The following is a 20,980-nucleotide window of genomic DNA, read 5'->3' as shown; positions in this document are numbered from 1 at the left end:
CATCACAAGGTTAAAAAGTTGCTTGTTCCAACTTGGCCTGGCAACCCTCCCCTGGTAAAGTGAACCTCATTTCCAGTGGCAGCGCGGCCTTGGCTCTTCCAGTTGCTTTGCCTCTACTACCCAGCACTGAAATGAAGCCACCTTTTAAACCACTGGGGACTCAGAAAACAGCAACTTCTCCGGTTCCACCTAGTTTGGATGGTCGTGAGGTGATGGGCTGAGTTTTAAGATTTCCAGGAGCGGCACGGTACTCGCGAGCAGGCAGGGCTGTCCACAGGGCAAAGTAGGGAAAACAATTTATTTAACATGCAGCAGAACCAATGCATTTGAGATGTATATACAGTTACGGCTGTTTGGTATGAAGCAGGAACCTCACCCTACAGACAAGGAACATTCATAGTTTAATTTCCAAAGCTTTTAACAACGCATTTCCACGCAGCAAGACTACGGCCTCTTTCCATTTGGCTGTACAGCGCGGGCGGCGCGCTGCCGTTAACACCGAGAACGAAGCCGTTCTGCAGAAAGCACTCGTGCTCTTCTGACTTCCTCAAAGTCACAGTGAGATTCACGTGTAGGCATCTAAAGCAGTGAAACCTGCTCCCTCAGGACACACCACCGTGACCCGAGCACCACCCCCATGCCTACTGTGTCTAAAGTGCTGGCAGGAACATGGCTGAGGCAGAAAGAATTCTCTCCTTGTCCCCTATCCTAGTCCCTCGATTTAAAAACCGCTTTCTTTAAGGATCCAAACGATGTACCCAACCCTCTGACCTGCCTTCTACGTCAGGGAGCTGACAGGGCTGGGGTCTTCATGAGCTTCAGACCAAGAGTTTACAGCAAGTTCCTTGGCCAAGCTGCGATTCCACCTTCAGGGGCTTCTACGGCTGCCTGGTGCCTCGGATTAGGACCTCAGGCCTTCGAATCCGCTGAGTTTTCACCTCTAGTGATTTTTACTTCACAACACAGTAAAGAAAATTCAACTATAAATAACTCCAAGCTGCATTTGCAGTAATGGGTTTTACAGCCACCATTAATTCCAGCAGCACAACCTCCTCCGGAGTTTTCTTCCTACAACAGGCAGGGGTCTCCTCCTGCGCACTGATCTTCTCAGGGCTGGAGCCGACTGCTCCCCCTCGCAGCTCGGCAGGAGCTGGGCCTGACAGCACCGCTAGAAACGCTGAGCTCGGTGTCCAAGGGCCCGCCCTGTCTGTGCTTTTGTCAGTGGATGTTAGAAAAACCCGTTCATTTAAAACAGTCTGTCTCAAAGCCAGCTGAGGCACTGCTTGAGATTGGAAATCGAGAGGGAGAAGGGAGGGACTGCTGGAATCAAGTTTTGGTGATTTAAACCCAGTTTCTGTGAGACGGTAGCTAGAGGGGGCAGCTCTTCTGCCCCCTGTTAGCGCAGGTGTCCAGCAAAACCGCTTTCCCCCTCGTGGAGACAATTGCACTTAGCCACTTAATACAGGGAACAAATAAAACCGGGCACTAAACCCAGCACATGCATCGCCACAGCCCAGTGGCGCCTTCTTTCCTTTCGCTGTCTGCTTGTCTCTACTTAGATATCCTATAGCTCTATTATTTACATCTTGTATGTCATTGTACTCAAACACAGTATTCAACTACAATAATAATACTGCCCGCAGGAGGGGACACAAGAGGCATCTCTCCTTACCCCTGGAGTCAGTCACTGCACCCGATTAGTGATTGTAAAGACACTTCTGCACTCCAGGCGCTGTCCTCCACCCCTGACCGCTCCTTTGCAGCCCCGTTTACCTCCTCACTACACATTTCCTCGTTCCCCCACACTGTGGAAATGCAGTGAAGGCAGAAAAATAACCAGTGTAACCATTTGCTTACAGAACTCGGCCCCAGCTGCCCAGAACGGACACGACAGGGAGGCAGCCAGCAGTGTAAAATAAATGCAAGGGTTAAAGGTAGAGCAGTGTCGCCCAACACACAGCGAGGGTCTGCGTACACTGGCCATGGGCACGAAGCAGCGGAGGGGGAGGAAGGGAGCCAAGTGCCATTTCAGTGTAAAAAAAAAATCAGCATTCCCTCACGGAGCCAGCGTTATTGCTCAACATGCTTAGCGGGTCCGGCCTGGCACTGAGGAGGTAAAAGTCCGAGGGAGGGCACGTGTAAGGGCTCTGCACTGAGGAAGCTCACGGTGGCATCATTACCCCACCAGCCTGTAGGTATCTCCGGACAGCAGTACAGGAACAAGCCAACTAAATCCTCTTCTGCTGACAGGTCTCCCCTCAAAATCCCCTAACTTCAAGTTTAATCGAGTGGAAGATAGAACCAGATTCACCCAGAGGTCAAGATAAAAGCAGCCAGCACTGCCTGTTACTGGCTGCCACTCTGTTCATGCTTGGCATCGATGTTCCAGGACCCCTTCAACGTGGGGCAAAACATTCTGGACTAAAGCTACAAGCAGAGTGGTCAGGACATGTAAACAAAGCTGAACGTCACCAGTGGATAGCATGTGTGTCCCTCCCCACGTCACATTCATTCCAGTCCTGTGGGATCCTTTCCTGGTCCTGTCACAGTCTCTGGCAGTGTCCTAAGGTCATAGATTCCCCCACTGCTCTACCGGGGGAAACTGATCCACCTCGCCAACCTCTGTGCTGGGCTGGTCTCCCAGTGTGAAGGTCAGTCTGTATCTCAGCCTCACTTTCTCCTGCAGGAAAGACAAAACCCAAGAGCAACATGAGAACAGCCCCGGTTACTCCCCAACAAAACGTTTCATTGTTAGAGCTCTACAGAGAGCACAACGCTTCCGTCGCACAGAGCAGGGGGAAGAGGGCCAAGGTTGAGCTCGTGGAGTAGTTCAGCTATTTAGCAAAACTGAGTTATTTACCTTCCAGTTTTTATACCACAAAAGCTTTATTGCTTAGCATGGAACAGGAGGAGAAAAGCATGAATGACCTGCGATAGCAGCACATAGGTGGCCAGCACCCGCTGCTCAGCTGCTCTCCAGTGAGCCTGCAGAACGCTGCTGGAATAGTTCAACATTTTCAAAATTAAATTCCTCACCACGTGGAGGAAGATAAAACAGTTTCTGCTCTGCAAAATTCCCAGTAGAACAGTAAGCAGGAGATGGAACCGGTTCCTTCAATGAGGGGGATCTACATTGGTTTTTCCACAATGCACCAAACCCCTCTGGCACTTACCCTGTTGGATCTCAAAGCTTTCAGCTGGTATTTTAAGGACCCTTTTGCTGTAATTGTCAAGTAGTAACATCCAAATTTGTCAAATAATTAGAAACTTCAGCTCTGAGCTTTATGGAGCAGGCTACTTCAGTGACTGACTACAGCAAGGAAAAGAGCTGCTCGGAAAAGAAAGCGGCAGCCACGCTGCTTCACTGGTCACAGGTACATCCCCAAAGAATAGTGGGAGAGGCACGATCTGACATTTGTCAGTTGGTTCAGGTCTGTCAGGCTACAGCCTCAACACAGCAAATGTATTTCTACAGCACCAGCTAATTTGACACCAATCTAGTTATCAAAACTAGGCCCTGCCAGTGCGCAGGGGAGTCAGACAGCTCCTGACGCAGCTCTGACTGCTGCCCTTTATGGCTGAGCCTGGTCTCACCGTTGCCCTTTTGCTGGGAGAAACGTACGGGTCGTTCTCAGACCTTTCCTTGCTGACAAAGTCTGCTGGGGAAGAGTCTCCCTCTAGCCCTGAACTGAAACACCAACGTTGTGCAGTAACCACCTCTGGAGGGCAACTTAGGAACAAACAGCTGTATCTGCTCAAGCGTTTGGTCCAACTCCCCTGCAGAATTCAGCTAACATCAGATTTGTCTGACCAGAAACCCCACTGCCCCCTCTCACCTTCGTAGGGTTTGCCAGAAGCATGACTTGGGTGATGGCAGCAGGCGGCTGGATGGGATTGAATGGAGACAGCTCTGTGCCAGAGGGTGGCTGCAACTTCACTTTCATGGACTGCAAACGAAAAAGAAAGCAGACCTCAGGGATTGTCTCCTACCTTGGGGACAATGAAGGCTGAGGAGATAAGAGCACACATCCAAACCGAAGAGAATCAATCCACATGTGAGGATGAGGACACAAGAGCCAGCCCAGCTTGCGCAACACGATAGGAACACCTCGACTGACAAGTCGGCCCGGAGTAAAAGCACTGGTCAGGTGAACACCACAGCAGCCTCCCACCCGAGTGCTCGTGTCAGAGGTTTTAACGTGAACGCCTTCACAACGGTGGGCGGATCGTAGCTGAGATGGAGCCAGTTTTCAAAGCTGGCCACCCAAAATTATCTAGGTGCAGTAAGACCAAAATGGAACATACTGTCAGATTTAGGATGTCTGCTGGAAGTTCTGATTCTGAAGACCTCAAGGATGGCTCTGCCCACGCAACAGTCCTGTCACTGTGCTACCTGAGCCACCTTCTTGGACAGACACAGCTTGGTTGATCTCAGATAGCAAGAAAACCCGAACACTAACTACCTGCAGTTCTTGACTTACCCTAGTCAGCGTTTTCTGCCTCTGACAACCACCCTTACGTTTTGGAAACAGGCAGAGCACAGCCTATAGAAGGCAGGACCAGGCTGTCCCAAGCCCCCCGCCCCGTTCACGCCCAGGCCTTGCCGAAGGCACAGTCCGGCGTCGCCGTGGCTCTGAGCCGCGCGTCCTACCTTCGGCACAGCAGCCTGCAGCACGATGTTCCTCACGGGAAGCGGTGCCGTGTTCAGCATCGAGACCACCACGACGAGCACATCCGACCGTCCCGGCGGGCACTCCCTGGCGAAGTGCAAGAGGATGCGGAAGCCGTTCTTGTCATAGGCTGTCACCGGGAGGGCGCTGCCTGCGGCAGGGAGGGAAGGGAGAGGGGCACAGGTTACGCTGCGGAAGACGGCCTGTAGCTGCGTTAGGCAGTCTGACCGTCCGGCTGGGACACCTCATCCTTCCTCTCTACTTCAGAGGCTTTGTCAAGAAGCCTTGCTTTTCAAAAATGTTCAGAGAAAAGGTGGAAAACCTGAGATACTTACTGGGTTTAATGGATTCTAAGGGAACGTGGACATTGGCCAAAGAAATTTCAGGTGCTTTCACGGGACTGCCTTGCTGCTGGAATGATGCCGGCTGGAAGAGAGGACTGCCTGAGCCAGCAGTGCAGCTGCTTGGGAAAGGAATTGGAGGGGCTCCCGGGGCAGGGGCTGGCAGCCCTGCAGGTGCTGTTAACGGGGCAGAGGTGACAGTGGTTGGCAAAGTAACCCCAGGGAACACCGAGGGCGTCACCATGCCCTGTGTGGCAGTCCTGCAAGAGAGACAGAAAAAACACGGGAAACAAGAGCTGAAACCCAGAGATACCGGCAGATCACGAGGACAAAGCAGCGGCCCAGAGCCAGACCGGAGTCTGAGACAGTACAGGCTCATGGAAGAAGAGCGACAAGGCAAGTGGTGGTGGCAGGGTTAGGCATCCCTTCCCTAAATCAAGAGGAAAGCAGAGTCCCACCTTGGCGAAGGTGAGCAAGGTTCAGATGGGCCAAGGCCTCTGTACCCTACCAGCCTGTTCAACTTCACACCGCCCATTTGCATCAGGCACAGCTTTGGGCTCCGCCTGGTAGTGCCTGCCTTTCCGTCCCCGAGGTGGGACCCTTGTATTAGTTTGTAAATTTAAATCCCCTAAGAAGAAAAATCCCAATTGCACATTTCTACCCAACCAGAGAGTTGAAAGTCTGCCTCTGAACCTGATGCTGCAGCAGGCTTGGCTTTCTAACCGCAGAGACAAAGCAAAGCCCAGGACTTTTGGTTACCCTTTGGCTTCTTCAAGGAGTTGTCCCAATGCATCCATCTTATGTGACATATTGCTCCCCACAGATGAGCTGAAGTACCCAGGAGCAGCTGGAATAGCCTTAGGAGGCCCTGCAGGGGCAGCCGGACCAGCAGAGAACACAAACGGTGCCGAGTTTGGTGCTGGGATGCTGGGAGCAGTCTGAGAGGCTGTGAAAGCAGAGGGCAGCGTCCCTGATGTTCCACACGTGGTCTGTGATGTGTGATGGAGAAGAGGGTTCCCTGCAGGGTTGCAAGCAACAGTCACCATCTTCGGATTAAAGAAATCCAGGTCCAACTGGTCATTCTGAAAGAGAGGACAAGTAGATGCTCTAACTCACTGCTACCCCCTGTTGTAGAGACGGCACTGTACAGAGGGAGAGAGATTTACCGCAGAAACAGGTGCTGGGTGGCAAGCAGCAAAGTCAGCCTATGTCAGGACTACATCTGATCTGTAATTTAAGCAAAGGAAGTGCTAACATCATGGGGGACAGATGGGAAACTGAGACAGCCTGGTTCAGGGATACCTACACTGTTTAGACACAGCTATCCCAGATTTTAGGGCTAAGCTAGACTTCCCCTCAGGAACTGCTGTCCCTCTGCCTGTATGTGTGATCACATGCTTCTCCAAGGTGACAGAGTGTGTCCTGAGACCTCCCACAATGACAACCTCTCCCTCCCCTTCCCCCGAGCCCCTCCGTTGTACCTCAAACATGCTCCACTGGTTGTTTTCCGAGGTCTCCTTCGCGGCTGCAGGGGCTGGGTCATTCAGGCCTGAAAGGAAAAATAACACCTAGGTGAGTGGAGGAGAACATGAGTTAGTGTCATCGCTTGGCAATTATTTCTGTACCATCAAACTACTTGATTCAGCTCTGCCAGGGCCCAAGAACCTGATGAAAGACTGAAACAGGCTGCAAGTCTATAATGAGGAAAAGAGACTGACAGCAGTAGCTGACAGTGCCCCCTGCACACAGCTCTTCTAACCCTTCCCGATTTGCAGCGTCTTCTGCTGTTCATACCCGGGCTCCGCAGGCTCCTGCACACAACCCCTCAAGGCACCTCGCTCCTCAGCACAGCCACCAGGTCAGGGCTGAAATCCGGCCCGAACTGCAGCCGGCATGTCCAGCACGTGCAAGCGCCTACAGAGGTCAGGCTGCAATTACACTCAACGGTTATTTCCCTTGGAGCCTGCTCTGGGAAGATGGGAGTTTTTAATACTGACTCCCTGACCATATTCAGGATGATGCAAGGGAGTGTTCCCTGGACTTCTCTAGAAGCCAAGGGCGTCTCACACTCCTTTGAGGCACGCCACATGCGCAGCCAGCCCTCACACCGAAGGAAGAAAGCAGTCTTTGTGAGGCACGGATGGAGCAGCCCTCTTCTGGGCTCCTCGGTGTCTTACCTAAGCACAGCAGCTCCTCATCCAGCAAGGAGAGGGAGTTGGCCGTGCTGCTCTGCTGCGCGGGCGCGGCTTCCGCTTGGCTGGAGGAACTGCTCCGCAACTGGGCCAGCGTCTGGGGAGGAGGCGGGAGAATGGGGATTTCTGCTGGGGCGGGGGCTGCTGTGGGGGCTGGCGTCAGGGTGGTGGGTGGCATTGGAGGTGGCGGGGTGCTGGTGACGTCCAATCCAGCAAGATCAATGAGGGTGTTGAGATTACTGCTGGAGTTACTCCCTGCAGCGGACAGGAGAAGAGCACTACTAGGAAAGAAGGCAAAAGGCTCAGAGCAAACCCAACGTACAGAGGAAATTATGAAAGAGCTGGTTTAGGTAACACGGATCCGTCATTTAACCAGGGCTTATGGCTCTCTGTAACAGAAGGGCCACGTGCTTTCCACCTGGCCACCTCCTGTCCACAAGCTACCTAAATCAACCCAGATACTTAGGAAATTTCTGTATGAAAGCAACACCTGCTCCACCCACTGCTCCCTCCCCAGTGCTTCCTGTAGCATAATCTGTCACCTTTTCAAAATCTTTTATGCTCAGATGAGGCTTTGGAAGATCCTACAGAATTACAGGAAACAAAGGCTATCAGAGAGCTAGAGAGCTGAGGACAATTCACACTGTCTGGATCTTCATATTTAGGACAGTCTTGTCCCAGTGAGCAGCTGTCAGGCAGCATTACGCACTCCCCTACTCCTCTCCATGCAGAGCATTTCAGTGACTCCCAAATGGTAATTCTGCCACACACACGTCCAGAGCTCTCAATGGTGAAGCTGAAGTGTAAATGGGCAGCTGGCCTAAATTCATAAATGGAATTGCTGGCAAAGCAAGGAGAAGACCCCTGGCCTGGCTCCCACTCTCCTGCTCTTCTCCATTTGATAAAATCATTGTTGTCTTACACGTCACCATTAAGAAACAGGATAAATGTGGAGAGGAAAATGTAGGAGAACTTCCAGCCACACAAACTGCTCAGATGCAGGTTTGCTACTGATGTTATCAAAGGTTTCGATAATATGGAACGAGCGATGGAAAATGCCAAGCTGCAGCACTGTTGCTCCTGTCCACAGCTGTTTAATCCCTGCTTAGGAGCTGTCTTGTCCCCCTCTGATTCACAAACTGCTGGCCACAAGAACCATCAACAGCTTACTTTAACACGATGAATAGGAAACGCTCTCCAAAAGACTTAGAATTGCAGGATTCAAAAATTAAAACAGTTGGCTTCCCAGGAACTCACCTTCCACTACAGACATCACAGGGAGATCCACGTCACCATTCATCACTTGTCCCTCTATTATCTTTTTATAGGAATTTATCACACGGGATAAGTTGTCACTGGCCTGCAGAATATCCCCTACATGCAAGAGAGACAAAAACGGCCTCCAAGACTTTAGTCACTCTGCTCCCACTAATGCTGGGAGTACTCAGTTATCAACTAAATAATCAGCAAGAAAAAACTTCCATTATTTGGCTATAAGCTTTGCCATGCTTCTCTAAGCAATGCCCTGACCTTTCTAGGTCCATGCATATTACAGCCACAACGAAAAAATGAGTCCAAGGCTTTGCTCCCCACAGCAACTCCCTTCCCCTTCCAAAGCAGCAGCTGTCCCCTGTTATCGCCCCCAGCCTCCCTAACCACCAACTCTGCAGTCGAGTCCTTGCCTGAATTTAAATGATAAGCATAAAGAGGCGAGGGTCTTGTCTTTTATCTGCTCACTCAAAGCCAAGAGGCGTCTTTACAGCAGCCGTTCCCTTGCTGAACCCTTGCACAGCCACAGGTCACAAAAGCAATTAAAAAAGGAGAAGCGTAGCGTAGTTTACCCAAACTGCTGTCATTATCCTCCGTCTCACTGGCCAGCTTGAATAAAGTCCGTCTTTTGGTTTCACACCTCTCATAGAGCTCCTAGAAGACAGATTAGGTCAAAGGGTTTCATCAGCCAGGAGCCCCTGTCAGCAACGCCAGCCAGCACAGAACGACTCCCCGGGCGTGCACTGGAACGCCCAGAACAGAGAAATCATCTCCCCGCGCCCGTGCGGCCGCACAAGCAGGATCCCCTGGCCCTGCCCTGTTAACAGAGCTGCCAAGCCTTACATTAAACACAGCCTGCATTTTCACCACAACATCCCTCAGTCCTGCCTCACATCAGCACTTCCAGCCAGCTCGAGTCCAAGAGATGTTTGTTCCTTGTGTCCCAGCAGTCCCTAAAAGCCCGAGGCAGAGCAGAATTGTGCTTCAACGATTAGGCTTCAATTGTGCTGCAACCACCCAGAAAAAAGGTGGCAAGAAGGAAATGTTTCACAGAAACAAACCAGTTTCTTAAGCTTCTTACCACGGTTTCAGAAGCTTGCTGTTAAAAACAAGCAGGTTTAACTTTTTAAATCCGATAAGGTGCAACTCTTCAAGGCCCTAGGCCTATCCAACCATCTCTGGTAGCTGTCCTCATTTTTACCTTCTTGATGTCCTCCCAACCTTGTAACACTAGCTAAAACTCCTCCTTTGAAGGGGAGGACATACTTTCTGCCCCATTCAGCCTTTAGTTTATCCATCCACAGTGCTGTAAGGGATTGCAGTTCTGATCTGCAATCAGTGTTTCCTAACAGGAGCAAGAATTACAAACTTGCAGCTTCTACAACGTCAGGTCTTTGGAGAACAGCTCTACCTCACTTCAAGCAGGTGCAAAACCAAGCTATTACCCACCAAGCCCTTTGGTGAAAGGCGTTAAAAACGTGGTTATTTTCTTTCCTGCTGTTTCTAACAACTTGCTCTCGTTTCTTGCCATTGCTCTCCATTTTACTGCACTGTTTGTAACTCTCTGCAAAACTCAAGTCTGTGAGAACAAAGGACTGACTGCAGGATTTCTGGGAAGAAGGAGCAGCCCAGACCCACCTTCATGAGCTCCCTATCAGCCTCTGATGAATCCTCTTTGCTGTAATGAACCAACATCTCATTCAGCAGCTTCACGTTGTTATTTACTTCCTCCAGCGTGTGCATGCGTTTCGTCACTTTCTGAATCCGAGCCTCATCCTTCAGGGTGTAAAACACAGACATAAAAAGTGAGTTGCCCCGTAAAGGTCCACAGTTTCTCAACAGCAGGAGTTATCTGTAAATCACGTCAAGTAATGTCTATTTAAGGTTAAGCTAGAAAACAAACAAACAAACAACCTCTCCATTCATGTGAAGCTTTGCCTATTTTACTATCTTTTTACCATCATTCTGAAAGGATAGAAACCCCTGTATTTCCAAAAAAAATCTCATTAACTAGACTTTAATGTATAATTATACCATCAAAAATAAAAAAGTTCCCAAAAGTTCCTTTCTGACCATCTTTAGTTGGAATTTCAAATCAGAGATGAGTGGACACTTTCTACCAGACAGCTAAAGATGCACAGAAGCTGCCCTGGGGACAACAGAAGCTTGAATGGAAACATTTCAGTAATGTATACACCCTCTTCAGTCTAGAGGCTATCCTGTTGGGTTTTTTTCCCCCAGAATCACAGTGAGTCACTTCCCGGACTCCAGGGTTTCCAATGACTGCCATGGGTGGATGCATCACAGCTCTACAGACAGGAAGGTGTTTCCATGAAGCCTGCTTGTGAGAAGACCCAGTCCAATGACTCAGTCCTCAGTATCCAGGGGTGGTACTGCGATGCTGCCTTCAAACCCTGACGTGAAATAGCATCTTGAGTGACGAGCACGTAGTTAATTACAACAAGGGGCATTCAATCCTTGCCCCTTCTTGCCCTCTCCTCCACCAGAGACACCAATTGTAGACATTTTTCTGATACAAACATGTCCCAGTTGTGAGCTAGAGTCAAAATTGTAACGCATTTGTATCACACAGAGCCCTCCTAAGTCATCAGGCACCCCCTTTATCCCAGCAACCACAGGGACTAGATGCAAGTGAGCATGTTAGAGGTTTTTAAAGACAATAAAAGGCTGGATGTCACTGATGGTCAGTCTCGTTCAGTTCCCACAACCTAACTAAGGGATGTGCTCCCGGAGCCTGAAAAACCCAGGTTCTGGCAGGTTCACACAACTGTAAAGCTCTCCACCATTTTGAAGCAGAATAGCTTAAAACCTGGAAAGCAGACTGCTGCCTGGGACCAATCCTGCAGGAATTTCTTACCTCTTTTACCATGGATTTTATAAGCTTGTTGGCCTCTTGTAAATCATCTGGGTTTTTGCTCTTCAGCAGTTTAGCTAGAAGCTGTAAGACGAGAAGAGGATATTCAGGAAACAAATCAAGACCCTTTGGCAAAGGGAAGCAGAGAAAGGAATGTAAGAGAACAATTCAGGGGAACCGAGATACAGCCCGCTATGACAAAGCTTACACTGCTCTCACAGTGACTTCGGGAGGAGTCATTTATGGTTCATTAGTTTATGTGAGATGCTGCATTCTTGTTTCTACACAGGACACATGCTGTGAAATCTCAGAGACTTCTGACACCAGATAATTACTCCTCCCATACGTCATTTTTGGGCCTGTATGCGAAACATTCTCTGCCTTCTGCTACTACAGCAGGATGGCACTTTTACCAGGAATAACCTCATCATGGTAACACAGACAAGGCCTTAACTGGATCTTCAGGTTACGTAGGTGGACAAAGCTGTGAGTTCTGTGAAAGTACACACCACCACCCCCAAAAATAAAAGGCAAATTAGTGTATTTTACTTCCTTATTCTAAATGTGCATCGAGTAATCACTTTTCATTAGTGATTATGATACAAGTCTTCGCTGTACCTTGGATTTCTCCTCATCATCAAACACAGGGTTTTTGGGACGAGGCGGTGGAGAAGGAATCAAGGTTCTATCTGCAGGAATCACAGGATCAAACATAACGATCCCTGAAAGCATAAAGGGAACCCACGTGGGTTTGCACACCCAGTCACACCAGGCAGTGGGCCCAGTTACTCACAGGCTGCTATCAAAGCGAACAGGCGGTCAATCTGTCCATTGATACCAGCCCACTGTTCTAATGAACAGCACAGGATCAAAACCACAGAGCATGCTAGCTGGAAAAACAAAGAAAGTTCTCTTTGATGAAGGCCAAAACCCCCGCAAATATGTTGCCATGTCCATACTGCTCCTCTAACAGCTCAGTACAATCAATAGCTTTCGACTATTTGTCTTTCCCCCTTTCACTTTAGCTGTTGAACCACGAAGCGCGGTCCCAGACAACCCAGCTTTGTGCAAACTCAAGGGCAGGACATTGGTTGGTACAAATGAGCTGAGCAAAACGGGGCGATGGGGAGACTCCTATCCACAAGTGGGGAAGGAGCTAAGCTCCCTGCTTGTTCCATTGGCAAATCCTTAGATTCGTGCTCTACCTCAAGAGCTTTCCTGGAACCAATTTTTCTCGTGTTGAAACCACATGTTTCTGAGCTGAGCTTTTGTCACTGTGCCTACAGGAGACATTTGTACCCGTTGAACTAAAGGTACAATTGTAAAGTGATCTAGTTAAAAGAACACAAAAGGCTACATGAGGCTCTTATTTCACTTTAAACTGGACTTGTTCAAACCTTTAATAACTAGTTCCAGAAAACCTCAAAAAAGGCCCTGCAAACCAAAACAAAAGCATTTGCAAGGTGTTGAACTAACCTAGTTAAAAGAGCCAAACCAATGCAGCCCAAGGCATTTAAATACAATGAGAAGCTTTTCAGGGAATTTCTCCCTTGCTCTGTCTCCCCTCAGAGCTTGCCTTGACCCCATGTAATTAGAAGCTGTGTATTTTGCGACACTCCTGCTCAAGGCACAGGCTGGAGAGAACGGACGAACGAGCAGCCGACTTCCTACCTTGTCGCTTCAGCATGTAGTAGGCATCCTTGATTTTGGATTCTTCTGGCAATGCCACTGTCCAGCTATACAGCAACTCAATGACTTTGGTCTTCACCTTCTCCGAGACTCGGTCTCCCAGGTACTAAGAATGGAAAAAAAGATGTAAATTCTCCACACTCTTTATTTCTTGTTAAAACTAAAGCCCAAACCCAGAGAATGGAAGTTCAGTGATACACACTGAAAGGTGACTAATCCAAGTTCCACGACGATCTAAGATACATTTTATTAAGAGGAAAAAATGCTCTTGTAATATTTGAAATAATACAAAGAGAAGCTTTGTGATTATCTTCAGCAAAAGTAAAAACAGCTATTCTGTTGGTTTCAGGATTTTGCAATCTAAAAATTCACAGCAATACAGGTAACCACTCCCTTCCCTGTCTTCTCAGGAAGAATCTGGGAATACTTTGCTGCATCAGTCATGCCATGGGGCGCCTCTGTCTATTGTTTGCCATGTTAAACTGACCACGAACGTTGAGGAACTGAGCCAGGCGCTCTTACACAGCAAGTCGGCAGCAGAGCGAGGACTAGAACTCTACTGTGTGTGGCCAAGTCTCTTGTTTTAACCCCTGCATCACTTTGACACTGGAGTTTTCTTTGTTTGTTTGTTTGGTTTGTTTAAAAAAAAACACAGCCCAAGCTTTAGAAACATGAGTAACATGAAGGATTAGAACAGTACAGAGACTACTTACTGATGGTAAATAAGTACAACTTACTGTGAAAGACAGTAAGCAGAGCATTAAACAAAACAAAACAAAAACCTAGCTAACAAATACACTTGAATGTAGGCTAATAAACGCAGTGAGCCAGAGAGAGCACTGCAAACGTTTTGGATGCTGCCTGTACGGAGCTTACGGTGGCCAAAAAAAGAGGAAACGCGGCCGTAAGGCTCAGGCACTAACCTTTGGAGACACAACTTTTATTAACTCGTTCAAAAAGCGAAACTTCCCTACTTCATTATGAAATCTTCTCCCACAATTCTTCATACAAGCTTCCAGCACCTGCATTCAAGGAACAAAAACAGGGGCTGAAATGAACACCAAAACTCTTGGTTAACAGCGCAGCTGTGGTCTGCTTAGAGGGGAACTGAAGGACCCGTGTCAGGGAGACACATACTCCTGCTCTGCGATAGAGGCATGAATCTTCCGTCTGTAGGGGTGACGGATCAAGACAGGCTGGTCTCCGCCCTCAGCCATGCTCACCTGGGTCAGTTATCTCACCATTAGGTCTCATAACAATGAAGACAAATCTTGCCTGAATATAAGAAATGAAAGCAGCTAAAACTAAACCAGAGTTATTTCTGACTGCTCGACTGCTCACGAGCAATCTGGACGCTCCAGTTAGGTAACTGCGCTCCCTCTCCCCTCTTGCTGTCCACTCCCCCCCCCCGACAGAGGGGAATCAGGGCTTTCAGCCCCAGAACCAGCCCCAGCTAACCCCACTGACACCCACTGTGCCCCCTAATACTCTGCACAGATGATGTCAAACGATACATTAGTGGATTTAAGAGGAGGGGTAAGGACTACCTACTGTCAAGGCTTGGACTGCCTCCCATTCCTGTGGCGACTGGATTTTATGAGCCAGAAGTCTCACAGCTATCTGTGGCCTGAAACAAAGCAGATCCCAGTTACAAACAAAGCAGCTGAACACGTTGAAGGATTTAAAAACCTTCACAAATGCTGCTGTTTAAACGAGCTGCCTTTCACATCGTTAAAAGGAAATGCCATTCAGCACTTTTCCTCTTTCCATCAGCGTACAAAGTCTAACAAGAAGGGTTCAGGGCATCTGTGTAAGCCTGGCTGTTGGCAGATATGAAAGGAAGTGAGGGCTTGTAGCCTGAGCCAGCAATTCCAGATTCCTGCTTGGGAGGGGCCAAACAACTCCCAGTACAGTCCCCAGCCCAGGAAATCACTTCATTTCTCTTGCATTAGTTTCCTTTTTTCCAGAAGAAAACACTTCTTCCTTAGCTCACAGGAATGCTGTGACCCAGGAGGTTTCTTCGGCTAAGCCTTGTAAAGATTTCAAAGACGTGAAGCCCCACCAGGCACGAGGAGTTACAACCCCATTTTACAGACTGGCAAACAGAGTGACTTTGGCTAGATGAGCACCCTGCAGCTGCAGAAGCTGCCATTAGAGGCAGATTCAGAATTCCCATTTTCCTAGTGCTCAGACTGTGTACAAGCCACGCTGCCTTTCACAGGAGAGAAACCACGCTTTGCAGCATCTTGTTTCTTTTGTCGACAGATCTTCCTTGCGCTATCAGCATATATAAAAGAAAACATGAAAGTTTGATGATCAAATTATATATTTTAAACTGTGAATGTTAGTTATTAAGTCTAGAGCAGTTTGGAACACCCACCCTTCAAGTTCTTTGTTGATCTGGTCACAGAATCCGATGATGTATTCCCAGTCTTCTTGCCTGTTAGATGGGTTAGTGGCTTTATCTTTGGCAAGGGAAAGAGAACATATTACCAATCAAGCAAAAGAAACAGTATAAAAGGTCGTGCATTTCCTAAAAAAAAGCATTTGGCATCCATTGCCAACTATAAAAAGGGAGAAAGAAGTTCACACATGGTGTGTCTGTTCAGGGAAAAGGGTGTGTCCAAGTTGAGACATCCAAATATCCAGCAAGAATCACCACCTTCCAAAAAAACAGGTGCCAAATCTCAAGTACTTAGAAACACACTATTTCCATGCTGCAAATGAGAGTACAAGATAAAACATTTGAGCTCACACAGTTTCCCTCTGCCTGAAATGCTATCTCTTGCTATTTGGCTATAACATTAAACTCCTTAAAGGCTAAACCCTCGCGCTTTTCCACATAGGAGATTATTTTTGTATTCCCTGGGAGTTCTGTAGAAGTAAGAGCTGGAACATCAGATGTTTAATATAAGTCATTTAGCATTAACACTTGTTTTTAGAGTGCTAGCTGATTTGTTAGACGCCTTTGCATTTCTCCCAGGAATTATGAACTGAAATTCATTACTATACATTGAGTTGTTCCTGCAAGTAACAAACACCACAGCCTGTACCTGATCAGGAATTCAAACCCTATATGCTGAAACTGAGGCCGATGCTTTACTGACTGGGCTATTTCAGGCTTCTGATAGATCCTCCCTCGGGTACCAGGGCCTCGCTTATTGTACTGATTGCAGAGTAGTGAGGCTATCAGCAGCTTTTTTTCTTATGAATACATCTTCTCCATGTATTCTACTTAACTCTGACAGAGCACTGAGCTTACAGCAGACAAGATTCCTGCTTTAACCTGATCTTCCAGCCAAGATGACTGGACATGATGGTATTTCTTTCCCGCAAGGGAAGAAACACCACACTGTAGCTATATATCTAAGGGCTGGCCTTTAAAAAGCCTTCCTCAACATTTTGATACCACGGAAAGAGACACAGAAAAGAAAATATTGCTTAGCCAGATAAGATAGAGCAGGGGGTGAAGGACAGGAAAAAACCCCAGTACACATCCCTGTACTTTCATCATAGAGGGAAGCATAACGAAATAAACACATGCTACATTACAAAGCGTCATTTTTTACCACGACTAAAACATATCCTTTTACTGTTCCACAGGCAGATAAAACCAGCTGTTCATCTACCCTGAAACCTCACTTTCACAATGCACCTTAGTCCTCCTACTGTGGCAGTCCTACGAGGTTTGCTCATAGTTTCCTCCTCACGGAAGGGCGGCTGCAAAGCAGTTTTGTAAATCGTTCCAGGGATTGCAGCTGCAGGGGTCACTCTCTGCGCCCGCTGCGGGCTTTCCTGGGACCCCAGGCAAGCACCAGGCTGCAGCCAGGGAGGACTAACTGTAGTATCACCTCTTGGCGTACAACGTACCAAGCTATTTTTTGAACCCAAGAGGTTCAAGGGAGGTTTAGTTTAAAAAGCAGCTGCTGTAGAGCCAAGTAACTGTTCAAAACACATGTGGCACTTAAACCTTATTGCCACACTCGCAACCGCCCTGGAAGCATCACGAAGCCGTGGACTTACAACAATCTAAAGTCTTTTCATGCGAGTCAAACGGCATTGTGCATGGCTCGGTGCTTCAAAGCACCTCTGCTGCTCTGCAGGCCTAGATGAAAGAAACCCAATTCTTGGCTGGAGTTAATGGAATTTATCTAATAAACGCAGGAAGAGCACAAACAAGTAAAGACACTCCACTAAATGAACTCTTTGTTGGCTGCATATCCTGACATTAGGAAAAAGATGTGGTACAAACAGGAAAATGTAACCAACATTTCCATGTTCCAAGGGTGATTTTAAAGCTGTTCCAAATATCTCAAAGATTTCTTGGAATGACACTGGATTTGGTTCAGACTCATCTAAGTTTTTGCACCAAAAGCTCTCGCATAAAGATAACAAAGTCTCAGGAGAGACAGATTACTGAAGAGAAGTTATGTTCCACATGAAGAAACTCCCTATTTCTAACATCCATAAAGTCTCCCACGTGAAACCCTAGTTCATGAAAGTTAATAAGCTTGATCAGAAGTCCTGCCCTGGCTCTGGAGAGTGATGGGTTTGCAGGACACAACACAATGGTGCGCATGGGTTCTTACTACGTCCTACCAATCTCAGGACAGCCACATGAACACAGCACCCCAGGTGAGCTCCATTACCTCGGCTCAACCTTTTCAGGACATGCCTACATGAAGCTGCATCACATCTATCAAGGCATAACTTAAAATCTTCTATTTTTATGCAGAAGACTTAAAATGCGGGCAGGGAGCTCCTCTGCACTGCCTTATAAATGCTTCACCCTTATACGAAGGGATTCACTCCAGGAAGGAGAGTTTGGTCCTCTGGAACATCAAATCCTTGGCTTCTCTCTTGAAACCGCCAACAAAGGTTACAGTTTGCTTTCAGAGACGCTTGTCCACCAGGTTCCCATCGCGAAAATCCCATTTCATACTGGCAACCAAGTGTATCTGAATTAGCAACCTGGGAACAGAAGCCTCAGCACCACTCCTGCCACCATGTCTGCCTGAGCTTTCAGGCACTGCTGCAGCTTAGAAGCATAAAGTTGCTTCACACCTGACCGAACTGTCAGAGCCACTCAGCCCTCAGTCGCTCTGCTAGACCCCGAAAAGCTAATGAGTCAACACCCGGAGGCATCGTTAGATAGGAAACAAAGGTGCTTATTTTCTCTATAGAAAAATGACGTTGGAACCACAGACAATTAATTGGCTGGTAACGAACGCTCATATTTTCCTAGGTTTACTTCTCTATTGAAGTGAGACAAAAGCCATCCCAACAAAGGTTTCCCCAGGTCAGGCTTAGCATATGAACTGGGAATCCCCAGCCCAAGCAGGCAGAGTCTAACTGCCGGATTCTGTTTGTACCCCCTGGGTGAGAAGCAGAATGCTGACCCATGACAATACAAGGAAAAAAGAAATTAAGACAATGATAATATTTTATCCATCTGCATCTACTACATCGTTGGCCATTGCCCAAGCCTGACACGGGTGTGATACAATAAGCTTTCCTTTGGATGCAGTAGAAAAGGCAGAGCTCAAGTCAAAGGATCCAGCTGTGTTTGTACAGCTGATGTTATTTTCTAACCTCCTCTTCTATTTCAGCGAAGCGCAGAAGAAGAGCCTGCCTGCAGGGAAGAGAATAGAAAGGATCACCTTCTCTCATCCCAGCTGCCTGAAACGAGGCAGGAGACATGAAGATGCTAGATCATCACTGGCTGAAGTGCAGATCCTGCTGCAGTATTTGGACACGAGGATGCTATTACTTCATGGGTCTATGACTCCACCTGATGACAGAGACAGGGCAGTGTGGAAGCTGCATACCACCGGGACAGAAAAAAAAAAATAAAATCACTGGCAATAAGACATTTTCCATCCTCCCGTGAGTGGGAAGTTGGCTGTGCTGCTGAGCCGTTCTGGCCCTTCCCTTCAGCGAGGGCACAGCAGGCGCGCGCCCTCAAGGTTAGCATCCGGCACGGCACAGCTTTGTGATGGCTACAAGAAAGCCAAACCTCAGGAGGCCTGGTGAAAACCCTCGGATGCACCAGCCTCTGCACTCTGCCTTCCCGGTTTGCACAACTCCTCCGACAATTTACGTACACCAAATGCTCCGTGCTCCCCCACCATGGGAGGAGCGGTACAACCACACCAGCACAAATCACTGTAGCAGTGACCTGGCATAAATGCACCCTCTTAAATGAGAGAGCAACACTCAAGCCTTGAAAAATGTGTGCGCTCTGCCATCAGGCTCACTGCAATATTTCTTACAGTGAGTAAGGCCTCTGCAACACTACCCTCTAGCACACGTTCTCTGGTGCAGAATATCCTACCGCTTGGCCAAGGAGAGAGAACTTCTCTCTGAACTTCCACCATGAGAAAATAAGCCCACAAAACAAACAGTCAGGAAGCTTTCCAGGCTATACAACCCAAAATATCCTTCCTACTAGAGATATTTTCACACACAAACTGAACTGGGTGAGTCACTTCTCCTCAGAGAAAGATTAAAAGGAAGGGATGTGGGTGTTTCTTCATGTGTCTCGCTGGCTATAATAAAAGATATTGACAAACTGTGGGAGTTCAGAGGAGGAGCGAAAAAGGTAAGGGGATGGAACGGATTGACCTAAAATGAGAAGAGCTGAAAACATCATTTAGCCAGATGATGTTAGCCTGTAACAGATGACAATACCATGTATATGCTTGAATTTTATATAAAAATACCAAGAAAGAACAAGAAGTATTTAATCTTGTTTATGGAAAGATCGCTCCAAACAGGTAACAAGGTATTATACTCTAAGGTATTTAGGGTAATGACCACCTTCTGCTGCTTGCCTAGTGCCCAACTACTTAGGAACTTCACTCACTGCTGCAATTGAACAAATAACATATTAAGAAAGAAGAAAATCTAGGCAACCAGTGAGTGATGTGCAGGATAGCCTCTCAGGGAGAGCAGCAGGAGCCCCTGCACGTGGAATATATGAAAACCCAATACTGTTACGACAGATTCATTCAAGAATCACCTCTCGATCATGGGTTGGGATCCCGCAACGCTAGGTTCTGTCCAGCCAACAGCCCCACAGCCAGCCAGCTCACCAGCAGCACGGACAGACACACAATGAGGAGATGTTCAGCAAGGGCTGTGAATGAACAAGCCATGGCATTGGGGTTTTTTTCCCCCGTCTCTAACGTCTAAGATTCTGTGATAAAAAATACCTTATTTTGGCAAACCATTTTTAAATATTCCAGTTTGTATGGCATGGACAGCCGTACCTCCTACCCTGTAACTGCAGCTAGGCATAAAGCAGAATTTATCTGCTTCAGTATCATGGTTGTACAAGACACAAGTACAATTTATTTGGGAAATCCCTAGTTCCCAACCTCGCAAAGAGCACTGAGGCCGTACACCTAGCTAACCAAAAATCCAGGCAAGGGAAGAAGAGACAGCACGGACAGACGCGTACCACACGCCTTCACGGCCAGAAAAGCCCAACAGCCTTGCAGGTGCTGAGCAAGGCGAGGTGCAAACCTGCCCATGCCTCACACCTCCCAACAAACAAATCGACTAACGGACCCAAACGGCTGCTGTGCCCCTACAACCACAGTTCCGCATCTCTCCTTCATTGCCACTGTCCCTCAGGGTGCTCACACCTCCCGCAGCCTCCCCCGGACAGCACCGCCACGGCCGCGGTCAGCTCAGGAGCTCCGGCCTCGGGGAAGGGCGGCAGGAGGGCTGCGCTGAGGCGATGGGGAGGGCCCGGGCCGAGCGACCGGGGATGAGGGGCCCCAGGCCGAGGGGAGCGGGGCTGCGAGGCGGAGAGGCGCCGGCCCGGGGCTGAGGGGAGCGGGGCTGAGGGCCGGGGGGAGGGGGGGGGGGGGGGGCCGCGGGGTACTCACTCAGCCACGACTCCAGGCTCTCCCCCTCCGCCTCCGCCATGTTGCCGGC

At 48.4% G+C, this 20,980-nt stretch overlaps 1 protein-coding gene across 2 annotated transcripts; it reads right to left on the bottom strand.

Annotated features, from left to right (window-relative positions):
- Positions 1 to 388: 388 nt before the first annotated feature.
- On the bottom strand, positions 389 to 20,971 carry GGA3 (golgi associated, gamma adaptin ear containing, ARF binding protein 3). 2 transcript variants are annotated; one of them, XM_086473817.1, is made up of 17 exons: positions 20,932 to 20,971; positions 15,417 to 15,501; positions 14,588 to 14,663; positions 13,960 to 14,058; positions 13,019 to 13,142; positions 11,966 to 12,069; positions 11,351 to 11,431; positions 10,111 to 10,248; positions 9,045 to 9,126; positions 8,461 to 8,577; positions 7,189 to 7,458; positions 6,493 to 6,560; positions 5,771 to 6,093; positions 5,006 to 5,271; positions 4,652 to 4,821; positions 3,837 to 3,947; positions 389 to 2,680 (listed from the first exon to the last, which is right to left on the bottom strand). In XM_086473817.1, the coding sequence occupies exons 1-17, from the start codon at positions 20,969 to 20,971 to the stop codon at positions 2,570 to 2,572; spliced, it is 2,265 nt and encodes a 754-aa protein (XP_086329943.1). In that variant the 3' UTR covers positions 389 to 2,569. The 2 variants fall into 2 exon arrangements, with proteins under 2 accessions (XP_086329943.1, XP_086329944.1); XM_086473818.1 differs by lacking the exon at positions 13,960 to 14,058.
- Positions 20,972 to 20,980: the final 9 nt, after the last annotated feature.

This window comes from Leptosomus discolor, chromosome 15, assembly GCF_034619465.1.
Source record: "Leptosomus discolor isolate bLepDis1 chromosome 15, bLepDis1.hap2, whole genome shotgun sequence".
NCBI classification, from domain to species: Eukaryota; Metazoa; Chordata; class Aves; order Leptosomiformes; family Leptosomidae; genus Leptosomus; species Leptosomus discolor.
The sequence above is the reverse complement of the archived record's forward strand: the minus strand, read 5'-3'. Positions and strand labels throughout refer to the sequence as shown.